We start from the raw sequence: 27,159 nt of genomic DNA on the forward strand, positions 1-27,159 counted from the left end.
GCAAAAGTTTGGCATGCCTGATCTACATATTTCAATGTAGGTTATGTGATCCGTGGCTGACCCAGGAACACAGACCTATATTTGTGCCCAGGAATTCGGAAGTTTAAGCTCTTCATAAAAAAAGTCTCGGAAATACTAAATGGCGTGTAGCAACCAAGAAATGGAAAGCCATACATACACGATAAATGGATTTTATATCTAATTAGATTTAATATAGACTCTAGATCCAGCAAATTGAAAAAAAAAGAATTGCGCAATACAATGACAACAATGTCAGACCAGACAGAAACATCGAGTCTAAAAGCGGCTATTAGCAAGTTGAATCAACTAGGCAAGTTCAACTCAAACTCAATCATACTCAATCATCAATGTGAATGATGAATGACTGAATGAGTCAAGTTTTAATTTAAAAATTAAATTTAATGAAATTAAATTACAATTTTTTTTTATTAATGATAAAATTATAGATCTACATAAGTCATAAGACATAATGATCAATCATTTACTGAATTTTAGATTTTACTAGATCTAGTGACTAGTGTCTCCGCTAATTCAAAAATATTCATTATTTTTTACTGAAATATCATATATCCATAGCCATAGGCCATAGGTTTTTAAAGAAGGAAAATGAGATTACATTTAGAATTTAGATCTAGTATTTACATTAATCATTAAGTCTATATATAGGCCTACACTATAGTCTATATTTCTTTCTTCTAAAATATTGCATGCTTTAGATATAAATATAACCCTATAAACAAAGCCCCATCGAAACCATTCTGGCGCGGTGTGGGGTAATAAGGTTTCATTGGGTAGATTGACCTACTTACAATCGCCCCTATAAAAACGTTAACGGATCGGTGTGGGATTTTAGTTATTGGGCCGTTAACGTCTTTCCGCTTTCGTGCCGGTGTGGGATTTCCCCAATCACGCCAGAACCAACATGATGAAATCTTTATTATAACATAAAAAACAATATTATGATGTTTTAAAATGTAGTATTAATCGTCTTAAAGCTAAATGTTGCTTTGAATCCTTTTTGTAAGTAATATTAAGATTTAAAAAAAAAATTAATTAGGGTTCTATTGGGGAAATCCCTAACTGGAATAGTGAAGTTTTACCCGTATGGGCCCAATGCAGACTTTTCGTAATCAAATAGTGTGTGTGTGTGTGTGTGTGTCTGATTTTTTAATGTGCACACTAAAAAAATATATCTATATCTAGTAATATTTAATCACACATAGAATCTTAAGTTAAAGGAGAACATATTTGTTGTTTTTTTTGTTGTTGTTTTTTTAGATTTAGATTTTTAAAAAAAGTTTTATACATTTTAACATTTTTTTCGACCAATGAAAAAGAAGCATTTATTTCTTTTAAGCTCGCGATATTCGGCACAAACTGGATTATTCAGTCTTCACTCTAGAGCGTACACACGTGGATCAAATTAGAGCTAGCTAGATCTAGATCTAAATCTGTTAAGTTATTAGTTATACTGCAAGTTATAGAGCTATAGTCACTCTAGTCTAGGTCTAGTCAATCTAGACTTTCATTAATATAATAGATCTATTATAAATAATTATAAGAGCTGTACTTCTTGATATCAATGCATATGTTCTTCAACTCATGGCAGCAGCCATGGAAATTCAATTGGAATGGTCGTAACTTATAAGTTAAAGTCTTAAGCCTATCACAAGTACAGATCATCATCAGATGACGAATCTCTAAGTACTCTAACACTACTAACAGATCTAATCTAGATAGTAGATTAGGTCTAGACTTAGAATAGATTTATAGATATATCTAGATAATCTAGAATGCTAAGAATCTAGATCTAGAGATTCTATAGATCTCTCTAGACTAGTTTTATTATAATATCGATCTAATTACTAATAGTAGTAATACTAGATCTAGTACGATATAATATTATTAATATATAGTGGTCTATATTATATCTAATCTAGACTTGAGACCTATTAAATCTAGATCTAGACGACTTAGACTTAACTTAAGTGATTAACATTCATGCGTTATGACTAGATTTACTGATTTACTATTTAGAATAGATTCTAGATCTAGATTCTAGAATCTGCCATGAAATGGCTAATGCATCTGCAGCATAGAATTAGATTTAGTTAAGGACTTACTAGATCTTAAATCTAAATCTACTACCTTTTAACTTTTAGGGCAGAATATTAGATCTAGTCTATATGCCTATCTAGTCACGTAACTGTAAACTGTAAACTAATACTTAGACTTAGGACTTTGGACACTTTGGTATATTAATATAATAATTATTATACTCATAGTACTCATACTCATGTATAGATTTTAGTTCTATTCTAATTCAAATATTTTGAGGTTAGAAAAAATTGACCTAGACTTATAAGATATACTAAGACTTAGTAAACTTAGATCTAGAATAATCTAGATCTAATAAAAGATAGTCTAGAATAGTCTAGATTCTAAAATCTAGTTGTTATTAGAAAATTTAGTAGATATAGAATAATATTTAATTAATATATTGTTAATACAGACTAATCTTTAATTTTTTCATACTTTAGGCGATAGGTCATTTAGATTAAATAATTCTAGATCTAGTAACTAGTTATAGTCATAGACCTATAGTATAGACTTATAATCTTATAATATAGATATTTACTTTGTAGAGACTAATGTACAATATTAGGCCTACACTCCAGATCTTGAAAATCTAGTCTAGAGTTTAGAATGTTTAAATTTATACAAATAGAATCTAAATAAAATCAAATGTTTATATTGGTTTTAAAATTAGATATTGAGATATGTCTAGAAAAATATGTATATATATAGTATATCTATATTAGGGGCCTATATATAATAGACTAACGCCACTAACGGCTAACCCTATAGCTGCTATAGACTATAGCCCTATATTGACATTGTTTTTGTTTTAAATGTTCCTTCAGAGTTGAAGATATCTACTTGGTAGTCTAAACCTCAAAGGAGCTTAGGGAAGTGATGGCAGTTGCAGGGTATGAACCAGACGACCATGCAGAGACCAACGAGGCGACCAAACAGTCCATCGTGCATACCACATAACCAGGTCCAGGTAGCGTTACATCTTTATTCACCAATACTCAATATATGTTAGATTTTATTTTTTGTAAATTTTAAAGACTCTAGGCTCTATGTAATAGAATTAAATAGATCTATACAGATCTAGAAATTCTAGATCTATAAACTAGACATAGATCTAGATTATATTTAGATCTAGCTAGAATATCTAGAGGTCTTAATACTAATTATTATATTACACATTTTTCTACAATTTGATCTAGGATTCATTCTATAGGCTTAGCTAAGGCTTAGGCTTTTTAAAATTTCATTGTGTGGATACTGTTAAAGAAAAAATACAGAGTCTCATCATTAGGCTATAGCAACAGTTTTTCTTATACACCATACCATAAACATTTCAGGATTTGTCTTTATTGTAATTTTATTTTTTATTTTTTTTTAGAATGCCAGTTTTCTTTAAGGGCAGCTGACAATAAGAATTGTCTATGTATGCACTACAGATGCTGTTCAATATCTTTTCATGAGGAAGCCTGCTCAAAAAGGTACGAAGAATAAATTTTTCTTTAAGATTACTGATCAGTGACACCCTATCCCCCCAAACCAAATGAAAATTTTAATGAGATCAAATCGATTAAATAAAGAAAATGTAAAATAAATGTTAATCTTGTGAAACAATGTTCGAGAGCAATATCTTCAGCTTTTTGTAATTTCACTGAGATTTAAGTTCATTATTAATTTGCATAAAAACTTATAATGAACATTTATACAATGAAAATAGGGCCTACATAGAATTGTTTTTGACCTAATGTCATTATATAGCAACAATCCTTCTTGTATACCTTACCTTAAACATTTTGTGTTTTGCCTCTATTGTAATATTATTATTTTTTTGCATTCTTTAAACATTTTTTATGTTTTTATTTATTTATTTTTTTATTTTTTTTTAACAGATCGCCACATTTTCTTTAGGGGAAGTTGACATTAATCTTTTAGGTTAATAATAACCTATGCATGCAGTACAGATGCTGTTGATCTTTTCATAAGCAAGCCTGCTCAAGAAGGTAAGAATTAAATTTTGCTTTTAGATTACTGATCAGCAATCTGAAAGTAAATTGTTAATGGGATGGAATTTATTAAATGTAAATAAAGAAATGCTATCCTAATTTTGAAATATGCTTGTTGTTTTTTTTTTTTTGTTATGTTTTTTTTAAGTTTCACTGTGATAATTGTTTATTTTAATTCTAGAATAACTTTTCAGCCAACTTATTTTTAAAATTACCATAGAACTCTAATTACAACAGAATATAGTTGTATTAGTAAGAGCCTGTGATAAAGTTAATATAAATAAATTGGACAAAATATAATATTGAATGAATTGAAGCCTAGCTCGATCTAGTCTGCCATTGCACTTTTAGCATAGTCAAATACCAGTGCCACATTTGCTGACACCAATTCATAACATTTAATTTAAGGAAAAGATTGAACTCCAAATTTTGAAATACCATTAATTTTTGTGTTGCTTAATAGGCTTTAGAAGCAACCTAATTTTTGAGCACCATTTATCATCAAGGGCTGGAAATATAACCGTTAAATAGTATGTCCACATAGATAAATGTAAGGTCTTCTGATGTTTAATTGTTAGATTCTTTTTATTATTAATACAGCTTGAAGGTAGTTTTATTACATGACTATAATATTTATTTGTTTGTTTGTTTGTTCCAGCTGCTGCATGGAAGTCAAAATATGAATTATTGCCACCAGTCTTGAAGTCAGCTTGTAAAGAATGCTAAGAATTGAATGAAAATGCTGTCTTGATATCTTGTTTGTGCTGTTATATTTGTCTTTTGTGTTGGTTAATTATTCCATGAATAAAAAAAAAAAAAAGTTAATTGTGTAAGTTTGATTTAAGAATAAATTATCAGAGCATGCAAGTCTTATATAGTACATTACCAAAAATTGTATTGTTTGATAGTTTTCAAACCCAAAAATGTAATTTAACTTGTCCATTACTTTATAAATATGTTGACATTATAGCTAGATGTATATAGAAATCATGCACTGATTCAATTATTATAATTTCCTAACAATTATGTCAAATAATTCTATTGCTAGATCTAAATCATCAGTGTGAAAGTAGACCTATGTAAAAGGTTAAAAATCTCATACTAAACCATTAAGCTGCATTTGAACAAAAAGGGCATTATAAACAAAAAATCACTAATGAATTTGTTTTAAACTACAGTATTGAAAAACATTAAAGATTATTCCTAATTAAGCCATAATAAAATTTAATGACTGAACCATCGGAGACAGTATTTGCATGATAATACCTAATTGAGCCCTAATAAATATTTCAGTTACTAAACCATTAGGGCCAGCATTGGACCGATAATGGCACAATAAGGGTTATCCCTAATTGAACCCTAATTAATATTTCAATTACTAAACCATTAGGGCCAGCATTGGACCGATAATGGCACAATAAGGGATATCCCTAATTGAACCCTAATAAATATTTCAGTTACTAAACCATTAGGGCCAGCATCGGACCGATATTGGCACAATAAGGGTTATCCCTAATTGAACCCTAATTAATATTTCAATTACTAAACCATTAGGGCCAGCATTGGACCAATAATGGCACAATAAGGGTTATCCCTAATTGAACCCTAATAAATATTTCAGTTACTAAACCATTCAGGCCAGCATCGGACCAATATTGGCACAATAAGGGTTATCCCTAATTAAACCCCAATGAAAATCTCAGTTACTAAACCATTGGGGCTAGTATGGGCTTGATTAGGGCGCGATTCTGGAAATCCCCAATGAATCCGGAAGTGGGTTTACCCATTCTGGGCCGATATTGGCACGATTAGGGTAGCCCGTATTGGTCCCTTATGGGAACCTAATGACGCCAATGTGCAAACGGTATGCGCGCCCATTAGGGCGCGATTTGGGCTATTTAGGGCTGCAATTAGGGCAAAGGGGGATAACCCTAATTAAAACTGATACTGGGCCGTAATGGGCATGTTTATAGGGAAGACTATGAGTATAATTATTAATAATAAGCTGGCTATTATTAAAGCTTTAAAAAATTATAGGGGCTTCCACAAAAATCCTGCTTTTATCAAAGTACCTACCTTGGGCCTCCACATGGCCTACTTAAATTCAATCTGGCCTCATGCAGATCTATTTCAAAATTGATAAATTAAATTCATCAGAATCAGTTTATGTTTCTGCTGATCTAATATAAAATTAATTATAGGCCTACTCATATATTATAATCATAGATCTAGATTCAATCTATTACTATGACAAATCAGTAAATTGAAATTAATAACCAAAATAACTAAAATTAATCACTGTTATTAATTATACAGTATTTATACATTTTTACCTTGACTAATATTATTTTATTTTTGAGCTTATTTCCTTTAGTATATAATATGTCATAATGCTTTTTTTTTAATGATAAAAAACTTAGTTTATAGTTTAGATTTAAAAAAAATTAAAATGTAAAATTGTAATAATAATACAAAAATAAGTTTATAAGCATTGACATTTTGTCTCTGAAATTAGACAGAATAAAAAAAAAAAATGTAGACTGATTTCATTAGGACCTGCAAATATAAGTACTAAACTAAAAAACATATTGTAGGCCTAATTAAAATAAATAATATTAAAAATAAATGTTAACTTGTTGACTGGAAATATACAATATATATTATAAATATGAACAAAACTATATGAATATTTGTTTTTGTTTTCTTTAGGTTTGCATATGTCCATGACTGGCTACTTATTTAATGAAAATGATGTGAACAGTCTCCATGAACTAATAAAGGCCATAAATGACTTGGTTAGCTATTTACTTTAGAGTTACAGACCTTCCTTCTATATAAATAATTATATCCTCCAAGATTGATCAATGTGTTAATACTAAGCAATTATTTATCTTCCTTGCTGATTCATGTCACCTACTTCATTTTTTAATGACACTTGGAGAGAAGTAGTACTTGTATATGTGTTGATATATAATACGAGGAGTGTTTTTTAAGCATTAAGTATAAATAAAAATCTTTGAAATTTGAAAATAATGAAAGATTGTAGGTTAGGATAGTCCAGATTGGCTAAAATTGAACTTCACCAAAACATTCAGGAGGGGCTTATATATATATATATATATATAAGTATATATATATTTTTATACTGGGGTGTTTCAAGGCCTACTTTTGGGGGAAGGTCAGGGTTCGAAATACAGCCAACAAACAGCATGCTTGTGTCTTCTTATTCTGTAGTATTTAAAATAATCTGTCCTAGATAATTTGAGACATGGATGAAATTTAACTAGCTAATTTTTTCCCCTTTATTAGCACCATCAGAATGTATCAGTTGCAATTAATTCTAGTAGATTCAAGGTTTGGTTACTACAGAATGCTACAATGCTTTGTATGAAAGTGACATAGATATACCGTAATTAAAATCTTAGATGTGGCGATTAGCTCCTATATTATTCCATTTTGTTTCTCCTGGTTAAACTGACTATAAGTATAATCTGTAACTATAAAAATTTTTAATGAACTCCAGCCTATTACTCTTGAAAAATTTTGTTGTTTTAAACTAGGAAACTGAGCGAAGAAACATGCATGAGCAGTTGGAGACAGAAACTATCAAATCTAGTTTGCTGAGGTTTGACTTAAAGAATTTGCCTGGAAAAATCTGTGATGAGATCATGAGTAAGTTTTTTTGTTTAATCAATTATTTATTTGGTTTTTCTTTATAATTTCAAAGCTTAAAACTTTGAGAGCTTTTAATGTTTTCTTTTTCTTCTTTAATCAAAATCTGATTCCACCATCACATTGATAATTGTGTCTGATAAAAGTGCAAGAACTACTTTAATCTTTAAAAGCAAACCCTTTTGAATCAAATTAAGTGTACATATTGTATGCATGTACATGTAAGCCAATTCAACAATGAGGAAAGTAGTCATTTTTGGTTAATTTCTCAAAGAGGCTCATTTTACTATAATCACAATAACTTCATATTGTTTGAAATATGTGCAAAAGCTACTTATGGCCCTGTAACTGCATATTCTTTGTTTAAACAAAATAATTTTAAATCAAGAATAACAAGTTTTTAAATGTATACAACAGGATAGTGGCATATATATCTTTCACTTCAATAGTATCTATATCAACAAGATTTTACAGAATGTTAATGTTATTCAAGAGTTGTATAGGACCTAATTAACAGCATCACACCCTTACTGGGATATGGGCTGACAGCAACAGATGCTCATAAGTCCTCTGTCCTGGCACAACCTTTCCATCAGTTTTATGGTGTCAATTAAGTTCACATTACCATGGACTTTTTGGATGCCCTTTCTCTTGTCTTGCAAGTCCCACTTCAGTGCTTGATTTCCATCTTCCCTTTCTGATTTCTTCTTCTGCAGACATTTGGCTGGTTCTCTTCAGCAAGTTGATGCTGCTAATGGTGTCTGGCCAATGGGTGTGAAGAATTCTATGGAAGCAACACTACTTTGAAACTAAATTTGCAATTTTCTAATGGCAGTTTTACTTGTCCTGTTGGTGTTGGCTCCTTATAGCAAAATGGATTTAATATTTGAAATAACAAAACACATTTAGGTCATCAAAGAATTTATTGAGCTGTATGAAAGAGAATCTTGGTTTATCTTTCCTTGTACCAACCCATTTCTTCTATGATGCTACCCAGCTAATTGAAGGACTTTTTCTAATGGAAACTCATTAAAAGCTATAGATTCTGTGTTAGTGAAGTTAATCTTCATGATTTTTTTCTTATTCATGTTTTTTTTTTCCTTTCCAGAGGCAGTAAATAGTGCACGCCAGACTAATTCAGATTCCTTGGACAATTTAAGAAAAAAGCTGGATGATATATTCTTGTACATTAAAGAGTTTGAATCAAAAACAGAGGAACTTGAAAGGCACAATACTATACTTCAGTAAGTCTTTTTTTTAAATCTGTTTCTTTCAATAAAAACATGAATTCCTGTTTTCATCTTGTTGTTATAAAGTGATGCATGCATCTGTTCTTCAATGCCATTAGTATTGTTTGCAGTTGTCAAATTATTATTTGTTTCTTTCAGGCCAGAAAAAGAATTACTTCATCAACAGCATGAGGAGATAATTTCACAACTCAATCAGAAAATGGCAGACAAAGCGATGTAAGAAACTATTGCAATCATTTCTTTCCACCTTCAATGTTTTCCTTGTTTCAAGTTATGACTTTTTATGAGAGGGATGACTTATGAGATTCTGAGCCTATCCTTAATATTAACTAACTGTGTTTAGGGGACAGTTAGTGTACTGAACTCCATAAAGTTTGACATAACAAGGTTTGACTGTGTATTTGTGTCTGAGAAAATGATTAGAATTGAAAAGAGACACTGCCAATATGTTTAATAGTTACACACATCCAATTTATTCAAGGAAAATAAAATTCACACGACGTCAACTTCCTACTAATTCCATATCACTATGTACAGTTTTGCCTAGCCAGTCAATAGATAATTTTACTAGTAGAATTTAGATATACCCACAACTAAAAATATTTCTTTTTTAAATATATTTTTCAAATCATGCAGTAAAAATCAAGAGGGTGTCATTGTTGAATTATCAGATTCATCAAACATATTAAATTCTATCTGATATTTTGACAGGATGCAGATTGCATTGAATGAGACAAGAGATAAAGTGAGGCAAACTAATCAGGATGTAAGTCTAATTGTTACCTCCCCTTGTCTGTTAATGTCTTTGAAGAGAAAAACATTAGGCAACTATAAAGTAGCACATTGACAGTAAACTAAACATACATTATTTTTTTCCTTATCAATGTCTAGATTGAGGATATTGAAGATGCTATTCTTCAACTGAAAGAAGATTTGATTCAAGAAAGAACTGATGCTAGACAGGAGAAAAAGCAGCTTAAACAATCAGTAGTAAGTTTGGACTTTGTTGAATGCACTTTCTAGTTTTGTAAACAAAGTGGCTTTTTTTCATGTGTTAATAGTGATGCAGCAAATATTTTTTTCTGCCTTATTTCAGTTTCTTAAGAGAGCAATTTTAAAGAAGAAATATTATAATGATTTTTTTTTTTAAATTTTGTTATAATAGTGCATCAAATAAAAAAAAAACACCCTTTAGGGCATTTTAAAACATTTTACCTTACAGAGAAAATACAAATCGCTGATAAGAAAAACAGACACAAGAACTAGCTTGTTACTTCACATTAGAGTCGTAGAGGATGCAAATAATATTTTTTTTGTACAGATTAAAATTTCTGATGTTATCATTTTATATTTATGTTATTTAATTTTTGTTTGGAAAAGGAGGGAATCATTCTGTTTTAAAACTGTTTAGTCCCAAAACTTTTTTTTTTTTTTTTTTGCTATACTTATTCCTTTCAGTGAGCATTAATTTAATGGACCAAACAAAATTCTTTCCTCAGATGGAAACACAACAAAAAACCAAAGAACAAAAAGAACAAAATGTTGAGAAAAAAAAGTTTGTTTCACTTTTATTTGTAACTTTTATCTCAAGCAAGTTTTGAGATTATTTCAAGAATAATTAAAACTCATTAGGATTCATCTGAAATGATAAAAAAATGTTTACTCACATTTATTACCAAATAGTTCAAAATTAAAGTAATATGTTTGTCTTAGTAGTATATGGATATTCAATGAATCATCACAGCTCATTTAATTAATTAAAACAAAGTTATGAGTTTTAAAGACTTTAAAACATTGCAGCTTTGCTATCATAAAATATCAGAGTTAAATGAGGTTAACTTTAAACACTCAATTTGATGTGAGTTGAAATGAGATTGAAACTTTAAACACCCAATCAATCTGAGTTGAAAGAAGATAAGCTTTAAACACTCAATTAATATGAGTAGAAATGAGAATGAGTTAACCGACTACTAAATCAGAAACAATTAATTATCTTTTATGTTTGTTTCCATTTTAAGACAACTGGATAATCTACAAGAGCTATTAATGGACAGTGAAGGCAAATTAGAAACTCTGAAGAAGGTTTGTTTTAAATTCATTTGTTAGTTGTTGTATTGAAACCTATATTCAGTGCTTCTAGATATAAACTCCAACACCAATCATGAATCACTCATTGAAAGTGTTCATAATCCCTAACTTCAATGTTATTAACATGTCTAAATTGAACAGTAATATACAGTACTTTATGCTCTTTTATACAGTGCTATAAATTTTAAGATTATTCTTTAAATTATTTGTTTTAAAAGTAGTTTTGAATAAATATTTTAAAATTACTCTTTTTCAAACAAGAGTTGTCAAATTAAAAAATAAAACAAATATAATGTGTTAACAACTAAATTTTTTCCTGCAAATATCAACAGAGCATACGACGTTTTGAGACTTCTAAAAGTAAATTAGAAGCTGATGAGACAGCTTTACTATCTCAGCTTGATAAACAGCTGAAAATGAATGAGCAAGAAAGAAGAAGAGGGTATGATGGTTAATAGATCACTGACTTTCACATCATCACTCTATTATTTTATTACTAAAAAACAAAACACAAAAGCAACTATTGTAGAGTCTTCTTTTTAAAATAAATTTGGCTTGTTCTGAAATATTCAACCAGTTAAAAATTTTCTTATTAATAACATTACCAATTATGTGGACTAGAATTTTCTCATAGCTGTGGCACACAGTTCCCACTTGTTCAACGTTTAAATTATCTACTGTGCTATGTGATCTCTAGTTTGAGGCTAGTTTCTAGTATTAATGAGCTTTTTATGTAATATTTTAAGCAAGAACCTCCCAAGATGTAGTTTCTAGTATTAATGAGCGTTTTATGTAATATTTTAAGCAAGAACCTCCCAAGATGACTCATTTTTTTTTTATTATCCTAAGGGCTGAAATAATTAATGAAGGCCTTAAAGAAGAGCAAGAATTTGACACCAAGGAAAGGAGCTTATTAAAAAAGTTAAAAACAGTAAGTAGGTGACATTTCTTCTCATAAATATCTTACATTGTTACACTCACTTAAAAAAAGGAGTATATGTTTTTAAAATATATAAAGTAGGCTACTAGTATTACACTCTGAACACACCCATTGATTTGTTCCCATGCTATATATTGTTTATTTTGGCCAGGACACCCCTTCCTTCCTATTAACTTGCAAAATATGGACATTGCAAAAAATGGACAGCATTTTAACCATTCCCCTAACATACTTTAAACCCATGAATTATAGTGTTTTACATTGAATTGGAATGGCCTTATCTCTTTTTCTGTCTTTCTCTCTCTTCTCTCTGTCTCTGGAAACTCCTTTTTTTTTCACCTTTAACATCATTATGTTCACTTTCTTAGGCCTTTAGTTTCAGGCCTAAAATAAAAGAATTGTATTTTCCAAAAGCCTCAATTAAATGCTCCCCCCCCCCCATCCCCCTCCCCCACTACATTTTGTTTTCTAAAAAAAAGAAATATTAATTTGGTTTTATTATTTGTAATTGTTTTTTTTGACCCCTTTTGAATCCCCCCCCCCTCCAACTCCCCCTCACTACATTTATATTATACTGTACATAAATGAATGAATCAGTCAATCATTCAGTTAGTCAATGGTATTTTACACTTCTAATATAGGTTGTGATAATTTGTATTTGATTCCAGTTTAAAAATGACATAACTAAAGAAGTGGAGAAAAGTGAAACACTTCTACAAAGAAGAACACAGCTTCAGAAAGGTATCTCGTTGTTTAGAAATAAAAATTACCATAATAAAATTATATTGAGAATGCCTGTTTTTATTGTCTGGCAGGATCAAGTCTTAAATCAATTTTTTTTAAAGTTTTAATAATAGATGTTTAAAAAAAAATGGATATAATTTTTTTTTTAATGACTATTTCTTAAATGGTGTCTCACTTCTATCTTGAGAGACAATAGATGCACACAAAAGATTCATTAGATTTCTTAGGCCTCTTTTATTCAATAAATTTCTTTGGCCTCTTTGATGGCTGCCAGGTCATCTGATATGTTTTCTGGTCTGTATCACAATGGTCTCTGCTAGCATAACCTGCCATCTCTTAGAAGGTTTCAACAAGGATGTAATACTTGTCAATTCTGAAGGAATATCCAAAATATATTTAAAAAATAAAGAAAAAACAAGGTTTCTTTGGCCTCTAGTTGAGATATACATAGATGAATTCTAAAGTGGCAGTATTTGTCACAACTCTTTTTTACAGCTCTTTATCACATCTCTTTGTTACAGCTCTTTGTTACATCCCTTTGTTACAGCTCTTTGTTACAGCTCCTGTGTTTTGGCTTGATGAAACAGCAGATTTTCTGTTTCTTTTCCACATAAGTTATTTTATGTCTAGATTGGTAATGTGAGCACACACAATACACAATTCACAAATCTGGTTAATCTCTTCCTATGCAAAATTCTCTGTAGCTTAGTAGAAAGTATTCATTCTCACTGGTTTTTCTTTTTAGAATACACCAATTTGGCATGTAAAATGTCATGAGCAAGCATACAAAATCTTTATTGTTAGCTAGGCACACTCTCCGAGATAATAACATTTTCATAGATTAGTTTTTTCTTGTCTTTATAATAAATGAAAGTTTAAAATAAAATGTTCTCTTTACATAGATCTGTCAGAAAAGGAACAAATTAAAGAAGAAGAAGATGCTTATGTTGCTACTTTGGACAGTCGGTATGTAAGTAGTAAATGTTATATCTACTTTAAGAACTTGATATTATTTTGTCATTCAAAATATGACCTAACAGTTGTTTCTGTAGAATAGACATTAAAGAGAAAATAAATTCTAAATTTAAATAATATAATATGAATAAATTATTTCTTTTTTTAGACAATTATCCCTCAAGTCTAGTAATTTACTGGATAACAAAATAACTAAAAAAATACATGATTTTTTCTTCTTCTACATAGTTGCATATATCAAATCCAGAAGAAAAAAAAAAGATTTTTTGTTTAATGGACTGATCTTCTTTGATAATTTTAATGTCTATATCTATCTACATAAACCTTCATCATAGCTATTGATCAAGTTTTCTGCCTTTTTGATATTTTTAGTTTACAAATGGCTAAGAAGGAAGTTTCTGAAAAAGCAGAAGAAGCTGGACGCATGCAAGAGGAGAACAAGCAGATGTCAGAAGAACTAATAGATCTTGAAGAAACTCAGAAGTTAGTAATTCAACAAGAAGAAAGAATGGAAATTTTTATTTTCTTCCCAGTTTCTTTTTTGTTGGGGCTGGGATTAAAGTTTGTTTTGTTACCCTTAATGATTACATTTTTTTAAAATTATTTATACCAGAGTTGTAGTGATTCAGCTAACCAATCAAATAGAAGAATGTAAAGATGTGTTGTCAAATGAAAGGAATCAGAGGTAAGATGATCAATTGAATGATCTTATATAGGTTAATAACATTCCTTTTCAATAACACTGAAGTTGACATGGATTTATATCAAGAAAGAAATAGAGCTTAGTTGTTCACTATAATTTTTTAAATAATATCTAAACATAAAAGATTTTACATGAGCCTAATTGTTCATGTCCATTTGATCTAAATTAAAGGAAAAAAATTTTGAAATCATTTTAAATTTCTCCAATGTATTCTTATGTTTTTGGAGAGAAAGGTTACTAAATGTAAGAATTTTGAGTCCACCCTGTAATAAACACACTAAAACAACAAAAGTCTCAATTAACACATTGATTTTATTCATCTTCTATTCATCTCTTTTACTCCAGCATCTTGTTAGGAATCTGACCCACTATTACACACAGTCCTTGACTTACACACTTTCTTTGCTGTTCACTCAACCATGTACAATGAAGGTCAACTGGTCATTTCATACACAGGCACACACACTGCACTACTAGCCACTCAAAACACATACACTTACTATCACACATCCTACTTTGGTTCATATGATAATTTTATTGGTCCAAATAAATGGAAATTCAGTTTGACTACAATTGTCCACCTCAGGATTACTATTATAACAATAACATTCATTTGGAAAAGATTGTGTTTGGTCAGATGATACAAATGCTCCTTCTTCCCTAGTGCTATTAGAGCATGAAATGGTTTGCCTGAGCTGGCCAGGAAAACCAGTGACTTAGCTGAATTTTGGTCATTGGTTAACATGCATGACTAAATGCATGATGCATAGGACGTAATCATCTTCTTAATTGAAGTAATGTCTGTATTATATAAGATACATTGTTAAGCTAACCAGAAGCAAGTAACCTTTACATCATTAACCCCAAAGGTAACAGTAGGTCATGAAGGAAAAAATAATTACTTTAATAAAAAAAAATTATGCTAGAAAAAAAAATTGTAAATAAAAAACTAATTCGGATTTGAAACATTTTATTTTCCATATGACAATATACTTTTATTGTTTCAACTTCTGTGTTGATCAGTCTGTTCCTAATATCCTTTTAAATACCCTTTCACTTTTCTTGTGTTTTGACACTTATTTCAATTTAACCACAACCATTTTTTTCAACACACTCATGTGTTTAATAAACGTCAGGGTCTGGTTAAAAAACATAACCAAATATCTTTGTTACTAGAATAGAGCTGCAGCAGAACAAAGATGAAGTCAGCAAAGTGCTACAAGATCTCAAGGCAGAGCAGCAACACTTCATGACATCAGTGACAACAGCCATTCAAGAGGGAAAGAAACAACATGTGCAGCTGTCTAATGAGGTCACTTTTGATTTCTACAGAAATGTCCAATAATAGTTTTTCTTCTTTTAACTAGCTGCTTAGTTGTAGGCTCTTTTTCAGTATATGTCATAATAGATACTAGCCAAACATGTATAAGATTTGTGAGTTATCCCCATTGTCTTGCAATTCCTTTAAATTGATAAAAAATAAAGTCTAGGAGATGCGGTGGCTGAACTGGAGTCCTGGGTTCGAATTCTGGTGAAGACTGGGATTTTTAATTTCGGGATCTTTGGGAACCTCTGAGTTCACCCAGCTCTAATGGGTACCTGACATTAGTTGGGGAAAAGTAAAAGCGGTTGGCGGTTGTGCTGGCCACATGAAACAGATGACCTTTACATCATCTGCCCTATAGACCACAAGGTCTGAAAGGGGAACTTCACTTTTTTAATAAATCTAGAATGAAGCAGCTAGATGAAAAAAACAACTAAGTAAAATTTTCAATAATTAGAATCTTGGCAATAGTTTCTTGTGAAAAATTACATTAATTATTTTTTTTTTGCTTTAATTCTTTATTTAAATATTTGCATACAAATTATTTAATATAGCTTGTAGCAAAAAATTATTTCTGAAAATTTAATTACTTCGCCTACTTCTTTTTTTATATATAATTTTTGCTTATAGCTAGAAATTATATTAGTGAGCCCTCAATCTTTATAATGATTGTCTATTGAAATAATTTGCCTATCTCTCCAAAACATTGAATATATTTAGTATCTCAAACAGTGAAGAAATACACATACACGAATATTGACTGAGAAAGATTTTAAGATTGTCATTTTGTGTGTATATTTTGCAGGGTGTTCAGCTTCAGAAAGAGATAGTTCAAGATGAAGATGCTATACAGACATTGCATGGACATTTTAATGAGAGGCTAAGGGACACAACCTCTACAATAAATACTCTTCATGAAAAAATACATAAATATGAGGTACTGCTTTTGTTTAATAATTGTCCAAATTATTTAAATACATATTGTACTAAATTCAAAGGCAAAATGTTAGAGTCATTAGTGGATGATCATATATTGTTTGCTAAAATTGGTAGACCATTAACGGGAGAGGAACAGCTAGGACAAAACTTTCAAATGTCTCTATGTAAGAAGGTTTTAATTGTTTTTATATTCCAACATGTCATATCTACCCAATCATTTGTTTTTGGTCAAACTAAGACTGAAGTGCAAGAAATGGAAACAGACTTGCTCCAGAAGAAGGACAAAGTTTCAGAAATGACTCCAAAGTTTCATGAATTGGAAGAGTTCACTCAGAGAAGGAGTGATGAATATGACCAAGTCAAAAAAAGTATTGTTGGTGAGTTCATTCTTATCTTATACATTTTAAATTACAGACGTTACTTCAAAAGAGAAGATGATTACGTCCTACAGGTGTCTCTGTGTTAATCTAGTCATGCATGTTAATCAGTGACTTAAACTCTGCCAAGTTGTTGGTTTTTCCTCTCTGATTCAGGCAACACATTCCATGCTCTAATAGCACCAGGGAAAGAAGAAGCATTTGTACAAATTTGTCCTAGCCTATGGAAATGTGCCTTTATCTTTGTGTTTTTCTGAGTTTTTATTTTGTCTTTTTTCACAAGGAAATTTTTTTAATGACATGTTATGCATTTCAACTATCATCATCAGGTCAAGGTGTTTAAGTGCTGCCTGCCACCTTCAACAATGTTTATTTTGGGCAATCAGAATGGCAAGGCCCCCCAAAATCTCTTTGACCATTAGTAAGAAGTTCTTCACCCCAAGTCCTGTCTGAAGTTCCAAAGTGGCATAAAAAATTACTACAATTTGGTCGTTCCACATAAATGTTGCAAATCCTCCAATCCTGGGCCAGCAATAAGTGGCCAAATGCTGCACAACTACTGTGAATTTCTTCATATTCCAATTATGTCTGCATTCCACCATCCACTGCCATTCTGGCTCTAATTTATTAGAAAATTAATGGTCTATTTAACAAAATTGCATAAATATGAATGAGATTTGTAAAAACCTGAATGTAAACCAACTATAACATCTAACTTTTTTACTAAACCTAAGCCTAACTCCATTGCTAACCCTAAAACTTACATAAATCTGATCTAGTGATATGCTCTCTGGACTGTCTACTTGGTGGTACTGGGTTCAAACCCTGCTCACTGCAATCCTGAAAGTTTGGGTTAGGATGTAATAATCTTCAATTCTGAAATAACACCGGAAACATGCCAAACAAAAGAAATATTAATCTAACCCTTGCCGTAATTGAAAGTTTTAATTCTTACCTAAACCTAGCACAATCCTCTCACAAATATCTAAAAAAAAAAAAATTAACACACTCTTCTAAGCAAATACCTTGTCATAGTATTCTGAACAAGACTTTTTTTTAACCACACAATATTAATTCATGATATTCTTCAGTGTTGAAAAATAAAAAGTTAGGTCTTGAAGATATGATCAAAAGAGCAACTAAAGCTAAAGAGGACCTGAAGCTACCACAGGTAAATAGAAATACATTTTTGTACTTACTTTATAACTTTTGTTAGTTGCCTTTACTTTAAAGTAAGTTTGGGAAAAGGGAAAGGGGGGGGGGGCTTATGCTTATTATTCCTGCATCATAGAAGTTTGTTCTTTTCAAATTAGTTTTGAAACTAAAAAGTATTAGTGACCACTCTTATTCCATTTAAAGAATTAATTATGATTGCATTAAATGGACATTGACATAACTGTGGTGTGCTTTAGATCAAACCTAAATAGGAGAAATGAAATAATGAACTATTTTTGCCTCTTGAATACATTTTTGTTGACTGAACAATCTATGCTAGATTTTTAGGTGAACTTTAATATGTATATGTGTGTGCACTGAATTTCTAAGCTATTCACAGTTTTATAATTTATGCAATTGTTATGACTTGGAAGGAATAAGATAGTAGAATGCATGACTTAGAGTCTCTCACACAAATTAATGTTCAATCAGGTTCAAAGAAGACGCAAAACTTGATAATGAAATGGTGACTTAAACTTTATATTGATTACGATATACATTCCAAACAAATGTTTTATGCTCCAAGTGCAGAGATTCAAATTAAAAAATATTGTTTAGAAAGAGCTGCAATCATATAGGTTGAGATTACAATTAATTGACTGACTTTGTTCTCATTCCTTTGTCTTATTTTTTTAAAGCTTCATTACTTTTTCATAATTAGCGCAGTTGTCTGGGAACATGGCAAAATTTTTGAATAGATTTTTAGACAGACTCATATATGTCTATTGGATCATGTCATGTAATTTCTTTTTTAGAAATATTTAAACCAATCAAATTTGACTCAATTAATCTTGAATCTGTTTACATCAAAATGTTTTTTTTTTTATGCTTCTGATCCATGGGAAGCCATGTCTATTAGAGCATATAAGTTACCACATTTAAAAGTATTTAGGCCTATATATAAAATTGATAAATTTTATTATTATATATTATCATTTTTACAATAGATGCAGACGACGCTGTATTTAATCACTTTTTCCTCCTTTTCCCCCATTTTTCTATAAAATTGGAATCATGATTTTTAAAAAGGTGAATACTTACTACTATCTTTTTGTTTTCACATTAGGAAAGTTTACTCAAGAATATGAAAAGCAATCACTCCCTTGCACTGATGCAGTTAAAGAAGCAAGGAGAAGATACCAAAAACCTGGAACATCAAATATACCTTGTTGGCTGCCAGATAAAAATTGTCATGGAAGAAAACCAAAAATTAGAAAATGTTAGTACAGAGTATTTTAAAATTTTTGATTAAAATAATCATGCCTTTACTGCTAAATAATAAGAATAACGTAACTAATTTATTTATGTCTTAATTCAATTAGTGTTTCTAGATTTTATACATTTTTTGAACTTTTGCTTGTTGACACTATTGATTTATAGATTATTTCTTTTGCTTTAGGCTTGCACCAATTTAGAACAAGATTTAGCTGAATTAAAATGTAAAGTTGTAGAGAATTTGGAAAAGAAAGATGAAGCTGAAAAGGATTTGATGAAATTAAAAAGTAAGATAAAATTACTTTCATTGAATTTTAATAGTTGGACACCTACCAACATGTGTCTGTCCTGAGAGATTTACAAATTAACCTTTATCATATTGTTGTAACTTTGCCTTGCACCGGAGCTTGTGATGCTGTGGATCATGAATCAGTTATACTTAACAGTAAAACAAGAAGAGCAGCTTGTGTGTCTTTAGTGCAACTTAGAAACTTAGGGGCAAAAGTTGTTCAAAAAGCAGGGTGTTAGGACCACTACTTTGATTTTACTATAAATGACTTAGGTCAGCTTAGTCTGTTATATTAAATGCCACTTCAACAGCACATATGTATCTATGTAGACTTATTGGTATAAGCACTGCTGCTGGATATACAGATAGCCTTGCTGGGGGAAAGTGACACAGAAAAGGCTTAACTGTGTAGGGCAAGTATCATAAAATAGCCCTGACTCACACTAAGAGAGCATATGAGTAGAGCATATGAAGTGGATTGGGAAGGTGTTAGTCACACCTACATTGATTCTGTTGGTGATCTTTTCGACCATATGAGGTCCTTCAAGATGGAAAGGTTCAGCTTCTGGGACATAATGAAAGAAAACTGTTTTGTTACATTCATTAATAAAAAAAAATATTTAGATCACCAAAAATTGTATTTAAACTTTGTGTTGCAATACAGCTGACATGGTTTAGTATTTAGTAGTTATTACTGTATTATTTTTTTTATACCATTAAATAATTCAGTCTCTTTTTCTAGGTGAACTCAATCAAAAGTGGCAAGATGATGTTCTATTGCAACAGGTAAGAACAACTAACTCACAACTAGGTAAAGTAAAAGTAAAGTTCCCCTTTCAGACCATATGGTCTATAGGGCAGATGATGTTAAGGTCATCTGTTTCTTTACACCTAGGTAAGAACAACTAACTCACAACTAGGTAAGAACGAGTTAAATATTTTAAAAAAAGCTATTTAAAAAATCCAACTTAAATCAAGTGAAATTGCTTCAATTATTTTTAATCAATCATGTAATTAATTTTTTTAATGACTCAAAATTTATCCAAATACATATGCAACACCATATAGGTTTGTTGTAAAAAAGGATAAACTGTTTAGTTACATCAGTAGACCTTACCTTTATGACTGCAAGCTGAGAGTACTATTAGAATTTGTCAAGTCAGTGTCCTCTTTTTGTAATTTTATTAGACTTTTATTCTGGATGAAAATTTGTTATTGCCAATTTCATGCTTATAGCAAATTCATTGCACTATCTGGGAGAAGGGTTCCATGCTGCCTTTTCAAAAGCAATTTAAAAGAAGTTGCTTAAGTCTGAATTCAAGTTTGAGCTTCTATGATGGGAGGCCAACATTTTTTGCCACTGAGCTAATCAAGTACTTGTAAAACTAGAAGGTTTTATTATGCTTTTGTTAGTTTGAATTTTTAATGAACCACCAAATTCTCTACATTATTGTGATTATTGCACTGGTTGACCATTGCTGATTTAGTACTAATGGTGTAATGTATTTGATTGATATTGGTGCCTGATATTGGTGCCGCTATCTACAATGAATAATTGTGCAAAGTTTCAACTTGATCCAAGAATAAGTTATCCAGTATAAGTGGGAGAAATAATGTATACAAGATTTTGACCAGACGGAGTAAGTTAATGAAAGCTTGGTAATAACAACTAGCTTAAAACTAGCCTGGATAAAAGCTTGTTAAAATGTTTCATTTATTAAATGCTATAAACAAGTTCCTTTTTTTTTTAAATTTCACCTTTGGAAAGTATTTTAGAGATTATCTCCCTTTATCTGTTTTAATAATTACAAAAATAAATCTACATCAATTTTAAGAGAATTGAGGCTCTCAATTATTTCCTATCCCTCTATCTAGTGATCTCCTGAATCATTGGTAAATATGTTGAGGAGGGTAAAGTATCCTTTGTTGAAATGTACATTTTTTTTCCCATTTCAGCTTTTTGCAACTCAGAGCCAGGCCACAGTGAATTCATTTAATCACATTTTACAAAGGAGTGAAAAGCGAGAACATCAGATTGATCAAATCACTCAACAGTTGCAAACAGAACTTGAGAGCCTGTCAGAATTTTTAGATACAATAGTCAGACCAAGGGTGAGTAACTCAGGGAAACAACTTGTATGCTTAGCCATTTCACAAATGTATAACTGATAACAAATATTCTTACACTATTTTTAAATGTTGAAGCCTCATTAACAGACACTTCCCTGGAGTAAACTGACACTTTCTTGAAAGTCAACTCACACATCAAGGTCAACTTTCTATTTTAGACTGGAATTTGAAATCAGTCTTCTTCTGTATTTTATTTGTAGTCAGTACACCTTGCTTTTATACTAATTTCATGGTACTTTATCAGTGTGTGGTATTAAAAGTGCCGGGTCCTATACCTTTGGTTGTCAACAGGGTCATACTGTAAAAAATGTGACTTGAACGCATTTGAAAGACATTTTTCAAATGCAAGATGTCTTTCAAATGCAAGTACACAGACATCCCAGGTTTGCTCTCATTTGGAAACCAATTATGACAGAAAACATTTCAGTCAGATTAGCATATGATTTAATTATTACATTTCATGATCAAATTACTTTTTGTTTTGTTGGTATTTCTACCTTCATAGATTTAGTTTTTTTCTGAAGGGATAACATTGTCCAATGCTGACTTTTGATTCAGTCCCTACTGAGCAACACTAGTTAACTCCTACTTCATCTTGTTTTTTTTTTATTCTGTTCCACACATTTCAAATTAGAAATCTAAGACTGTACACAATTTTAACATCTATTTCCAGCAAAAATCTAATTCAATATCAGGCAAGTAACTACAGCCATCGCAGGAGAGAAACAGTTCTTTATTTCCAAGTGGAATATCTGTGTAAAAACTTGACAAGTACTAACCTTAAAGCACTGAAATAAAGCTTTAAAAACGTATTGACAACTATTGGCTGCAGTTCATTGTTTTTTTTTTAGTAGTTTCTATGGTTTTCATTGGTTTATTTTTAATACAGTTTGTATGTAGCAATACTCTTAAAGCAGCTGAATTTCAAATTATTTTTAAAGAAAGCAAGTAAAATGATTTGAAGTCAAATCTCAACACATTTTATTATCAATTGTAATGGTTGAAATCATGAACTAATTGGAGCAATAGTTTTATGTAAATAAAAATAATTACACATGAACATTGTAATGTTACTAAGTATCAAAATGGAACAATCAAATGCAGACATTTTATCACAAGTTGTCTACCATTAGAAATATTTGACCATCCGTAATGACCATATAAACCATACAACTAAATTTTTTCAAGGACAAAACTTTAAAAAGCTTCAAAATTGATTTACTTCTTCAGTATATTAATTTATTCTATTGAGTTATTGATTAAAATTGATTTCATATTTTTACCTCCTCTTGGGTGTGTTTTAATTTTTTTGATTTGTAACAGTTACTTCAGTAATCTCTAAAGTACATAATTACATATGGTTTTCCTCTTCAAATCAATATGGTGATGCGGCAAAAAACTAGTATATTAAATGTTCTTTCTAAAATATTAAACCACAACTGAGAAAAGTAAAAACTTTGTGAAAATTGTAATTTCTTGAGTTTTTGTGTACATTTACACTTGTGTGACTTTTTAAAACATATTAATATACTTGGTCATTGTAAGACTGAAAGAAAATTCTTGCACTCTAAATAGACAACTGAGTGTAATGACTATAAGAATTGAAATAATAAATAGTGTGCAAGCTCTCCATAATGTGAAACAATAAATAGACACTAAGAGTTGAATCAAAGATACAACTTGCAATGCTATTACACAGCCATTCAGGACAGTATTTACAGCCCTACTAACTGGGAAACATGTCTTGGAAAACATTGTATAACAGTATACAAAAACAATGACTTTTTGGAACAAAGAATTGTGCTTCAAAGTTACAATTAGATGGCAATGACAAAGGCCTAAACAGCATCACTTCAACATTTCATTGTCTAGGACGAACTCATTGGTGGTAATGAACAAAAGCAAAAAAAAAATTTGTTAAAAAATTACTTTTGAAAAAAAAAAAAAAATGAAAGTAATTGTTAGACTAAAATTGCCTTAGCTTGTATTATTTCAAAATGATAAGATCCAACAATGTGTTCAAAACAGTTTTAGAGACAATCTGTGCAGCCTTGTACCTTATATTGAATACAGCTTCAGAACTCAAAGGAAAAAAAAACAATTTTAATTTTTACAATCAAGACTAGTAAAGATTTGAAGAAAAAAAAAAGATTTGCATAATGAGATCTAAACAAGGTGCAAGTGATGTGATAAAATAGCAAGCAGGAAACAGAATTAAGAACTGTTTGTTGTGTCCTTATTTTAGGTTTAAAAAAAAAAAAAAGCCCCCACCAGTCCAGTTTTAAAAAAAAAAAACAGAAATAAGTTACAAAATATGATCATTAAAAAATTGACAACATGCTAAAATCTTATAACAATACAAATAAATATTTTGTTCATAAGAAAATAAGCAGTCTAGCATCACATCCAATTCACTTTCAAACTTTCATAACAAAAAACACACACATGGGCATCCATTATTCTGACATGAAATAAAACCCTAATAATTTAAATTTAAAGATAATTCTTAAAAACTAATCAGCTACAAGTTGATATTAATTAAAACACGGAAGTATTCCTGGAATGTAAAGATGAACAAGCTATCCAGAGTCTAGAGACAAAATATACAAAACTCAAGATAGAGCTTGTAATTCTAGAAACCTCCATCAAAAAAATAATTAATCACATACAAAAGGATAGAACTGAATTTATCATTGGGTAAAGAAGAAGGTGGAACCAGAAGGATATATATATATATATGAATCTCTTTTGTATAGTGTATAAGTGCAGAATGCTTACAAATTTGTTTAACAAATTTGTAAGAAGAAAAAAAAAGGGTGGGGGGAGCATACAAAAATGCTTTATGTTTAGAATTATTTTTTTTCACACAAGTATACCGTTTGAAGCCAACTAATATTCATAAACTGTAATTGTAATAAGTAATACTTAATTGTAGATTTTCCAATTATCCAACTAAAACCAATATCCACTGAGCGTAGTTTAGGCACAGACATGAATATGCACAAATACATAAAAATCAATTCTTGCAGCATCATCATCATCACTGGTTCTTCCTCCTCAACATTTGTTTAGGTACTGACACACAAATAAAGGGGAAAAGTTGATTCAACTTTTTTTGTTTGTATTTCACTGCAAATTTAAGTGAATATTTTTTGTATGCAACTGAAAAACAGTTAAAAAGGAATATTAACTGAATGTCAAGAAAACAATTTGCTAATATCAATGGCAGTTACAAAACAAATTGGACAGCATACAAAAATGAGGATAAATACATTCGGTGAAAGACACAAACTTTTATATGTTGAAATATAGACTGGAGAGAGGATATCTATTTGTTTAACTATCAAAGTACTACAGAAGGAGGGGAAATTTATATCAGTTTTTAAATTAAAGGGAAACTCCATGGCAGTGTGTATTTTCTTGCTTAACCACTCGACACACCCAAACACTATCTCTTGGTTGTCTTATCATGACCAACCACACATAGCTTAAGGTAGCCTTACACTGACCAGTTGTTAGAATCAGTCAGACACACAATCTATTTATTTGTTTAAATGAAAACGTTTAGGATGTTGGTTATCCTAATGCTTTAGGATCTTTATATATATATATATAACTGTACCAAAGCTATGGACTAGGCAGTCACTAAGCCTAACAGCTACTGTAAGAGTAAAGGGATATAATTGGTTAAATCTAGATTCACTTTAAGTATTGTTGATGGAAATGACTTATGACTAACCTAAAAACAAAATCTCTAAGAACACTGTTTTTTTTTTAAGATGTCAAGAATTTACTGTCTAATTTATTAAATATATTTAAATGAAAAATGGTAAAATGTTACAATGTTTACACAATTTAAATATGTCATTAACTCAAATTAGAAAAACCATCGGAGTTTCCCTTCAACAAAGTAGAACTGGAGGAAGGATAATTTATATTTTATAACTACTGAAAGGAGGATAATAATATATAAAACCATAATAAGACCAGCAGCAATGCAAGCAAGTGAGACCTGGACACTGACAAAGACAACCGAAAATATACTAAATACTTGGGAACGAAAAATTCTTAGGGAAAATCTATGGTGCTATACAAGATGAAACAGGGTGGAGGACACGCACTAAACATGAGATATTTCAATTGTATTAAGACCCACCGGTAGTGACTGAAATAAAAAAGAACAGTTGGGCAGGGCACCTTGAAAGAATTTCAGATAATAGTGGAGTGAAAATTGTATACAGACAAAAACCAAAAGGCAGACCCCGAATGCGATGGATTGATGATGTGGAGGCATATCTGCAACAGCTTGGGGTTAGGGCATGGAGACGAAAGGCCCAGGAGATCTAAATGGAAGGATGTGTTGAAGCAGGACAGAGCCCTCCATGGGCTGTAGCGCCACTGGGATGGATGGATGGTAGGATAATAAGAAATAGGAAAGAAGACAATTAAGATTTTAACTTGACAAGTTTCTTCACATTTAGCCAACATACAAATGTGGTTAATGTTCAAGCTCTGTTTTATTTACAATTATGTACATGCTGTGCCAATCATCACCTACCAGTAGTCTATGTCATCTAGTGTTCACAGTCTATTCCTCTTTTTCCTGCAGTGCTGTTATACAGTTTTTAAGCAGTTGTACCTGAGCCTGAAACAAAGTCATGATATATTACAATAAACAGAAAACATTTGACTTTCATGAGATATGCAAACATATATGGGTGTTAATATCAAGCATTAAACGCTACCAAATTTAAATTTGAATTCAAAATACAGACTAATGTTTTGGGCAATAAGAAATATAAGAAGTACAATGAAATAACAGGATTAATAGATTAAAACAAAGTTGTCATGTAGATTTGCATTTTAACGGACCACTTTGTATAAAATATGTATATATAAAAAAAAAGAATTCAAATGTATGAAATAAATGTATTAAATAATCTTTCAAAACTGGTAAATTAATTACTTAAAATAAGGTCATTAGCAGATATTGAACATTGAACAAGTTTAGATTTAGTAAAAAGTTTTCAAAGACTTACTTTGCCATGTTTAATTTCTAGCTCCACTAATTCAACCAGATGCTTTCTAAAATAGGCTATTCTCCTTGTTTTAAACTCTTGAATTTCTGGATTTAAAAACAAAAAAAAAACATTATAAAGTTTTTAAACAAAATTATTGGT

The 27,159-nt window shown here is 30.5% G+C and overlaps 2 protein-coding genes and 1 long non-coding RNA gene across 6 annotated transcripts in view; 2 read left to right on the forward strand and 1 right to left on the reverse strand.

The window, feature by feature from the left end:
* LOC106071217 (coiled-coil domain-containing protein 175-like) lies at positions 1-23,526 on the forward strand. Its single transcript, XM_056025019.1, has 24 exons — positions 1-331; positions 6,828-6,913; positions 7,679-7,790; positions 8,899-9,034; positions 9,179-9,256; positions 9,752-9,806; positions 9,932-10,030; positions 10,540-10,595; positions 11,059-11,122; positions 11,461-11,570; positions 11,978-12,059; positions 12,737-12,809; positions 13,715-13,778; positions 14,160-14,270; positions 14,401-14,472; positions 15,667-15,802; positions 16,620-16,751; positions 16,992-17,130; positions 18,222-18,301; positions 19,412-19,564; positions 19,745-19,847; positions 20,592-20,635; positions 21,806-21,961; positions 22,653-23,526. The coding sequence occupies exons 1-24, from the start codon at positions 262-264 to the stop codon at positions 22,680-22,682; spliced, it is 2,241 nt and encodes a 746-aa protein (XP_055880994.1). The 5' UTR covers positions 1-261; the 3' UTR covers positions 22,683-23,526.
* Positions 1,330-4,932, forward strand: LOC129925327 (uncharacterized). 4 transcript variants are annotated; one of them, XR_008777130.1, is made up of 5 exons: positions 1,330-1,474; positions 2,946-3,088; positions 3,497-3,596; positions 4,005-4,115; positions 4,777-4,932. It is a non-coding gene; the product is annotated as an uncharacterized LOC129925327 (long non-coding RNA). The 4 variants fall into 4 exon arrangements; XR_008777132.1 differs by lacking the exon at positions 1,330-1,474 and adding an exon at positions 1,536-1,655; XR_008777131.1 differs by lacking the exon at positions 1,330-1,474 and adding an exon at positions 1,568-1,725.
* LOC106066955 (sorting nexin-6-like) overlaps positions 22,944-27,159 on the reverse strand; it is a 16,185-nt gene continuing 11,969 nt past the window's right edge. Inside the window, exons 13-15 of the mRNA XM_056025024.1 lie at positions 27,019-27,104; positions 26,538-26,624; positions 22,944-25,141 (exon numbers count right to left, since the gene is read on the reverse strand). Of these exons, the coding sequence (XP_055880999.1) occupies positions 26,568-26,624; positions 27,019-27,104 (143 nt within the window). The 3' untranslated portion in view covers positions 22,944-25,141; positions 26,538-26,567. The remainder of the gene's footprint in view (positions 25,142-26,537; positions 26,625-27,018; positions 27,105-27,159) is intronic.

Source organism: Biomphalaria glabrata, chromosome 3, assembly GCF_947242115.1.
Source record: "Biomphalaria glabrata chromosome 3, xgBioGlab47.1, whole genome shotgun sequence".
NCBI lineage: Eukaryota > Metazoa > Mollusca > Gastropoda > Planorbidae > Biomphalaria > Biomphalaria glabrata.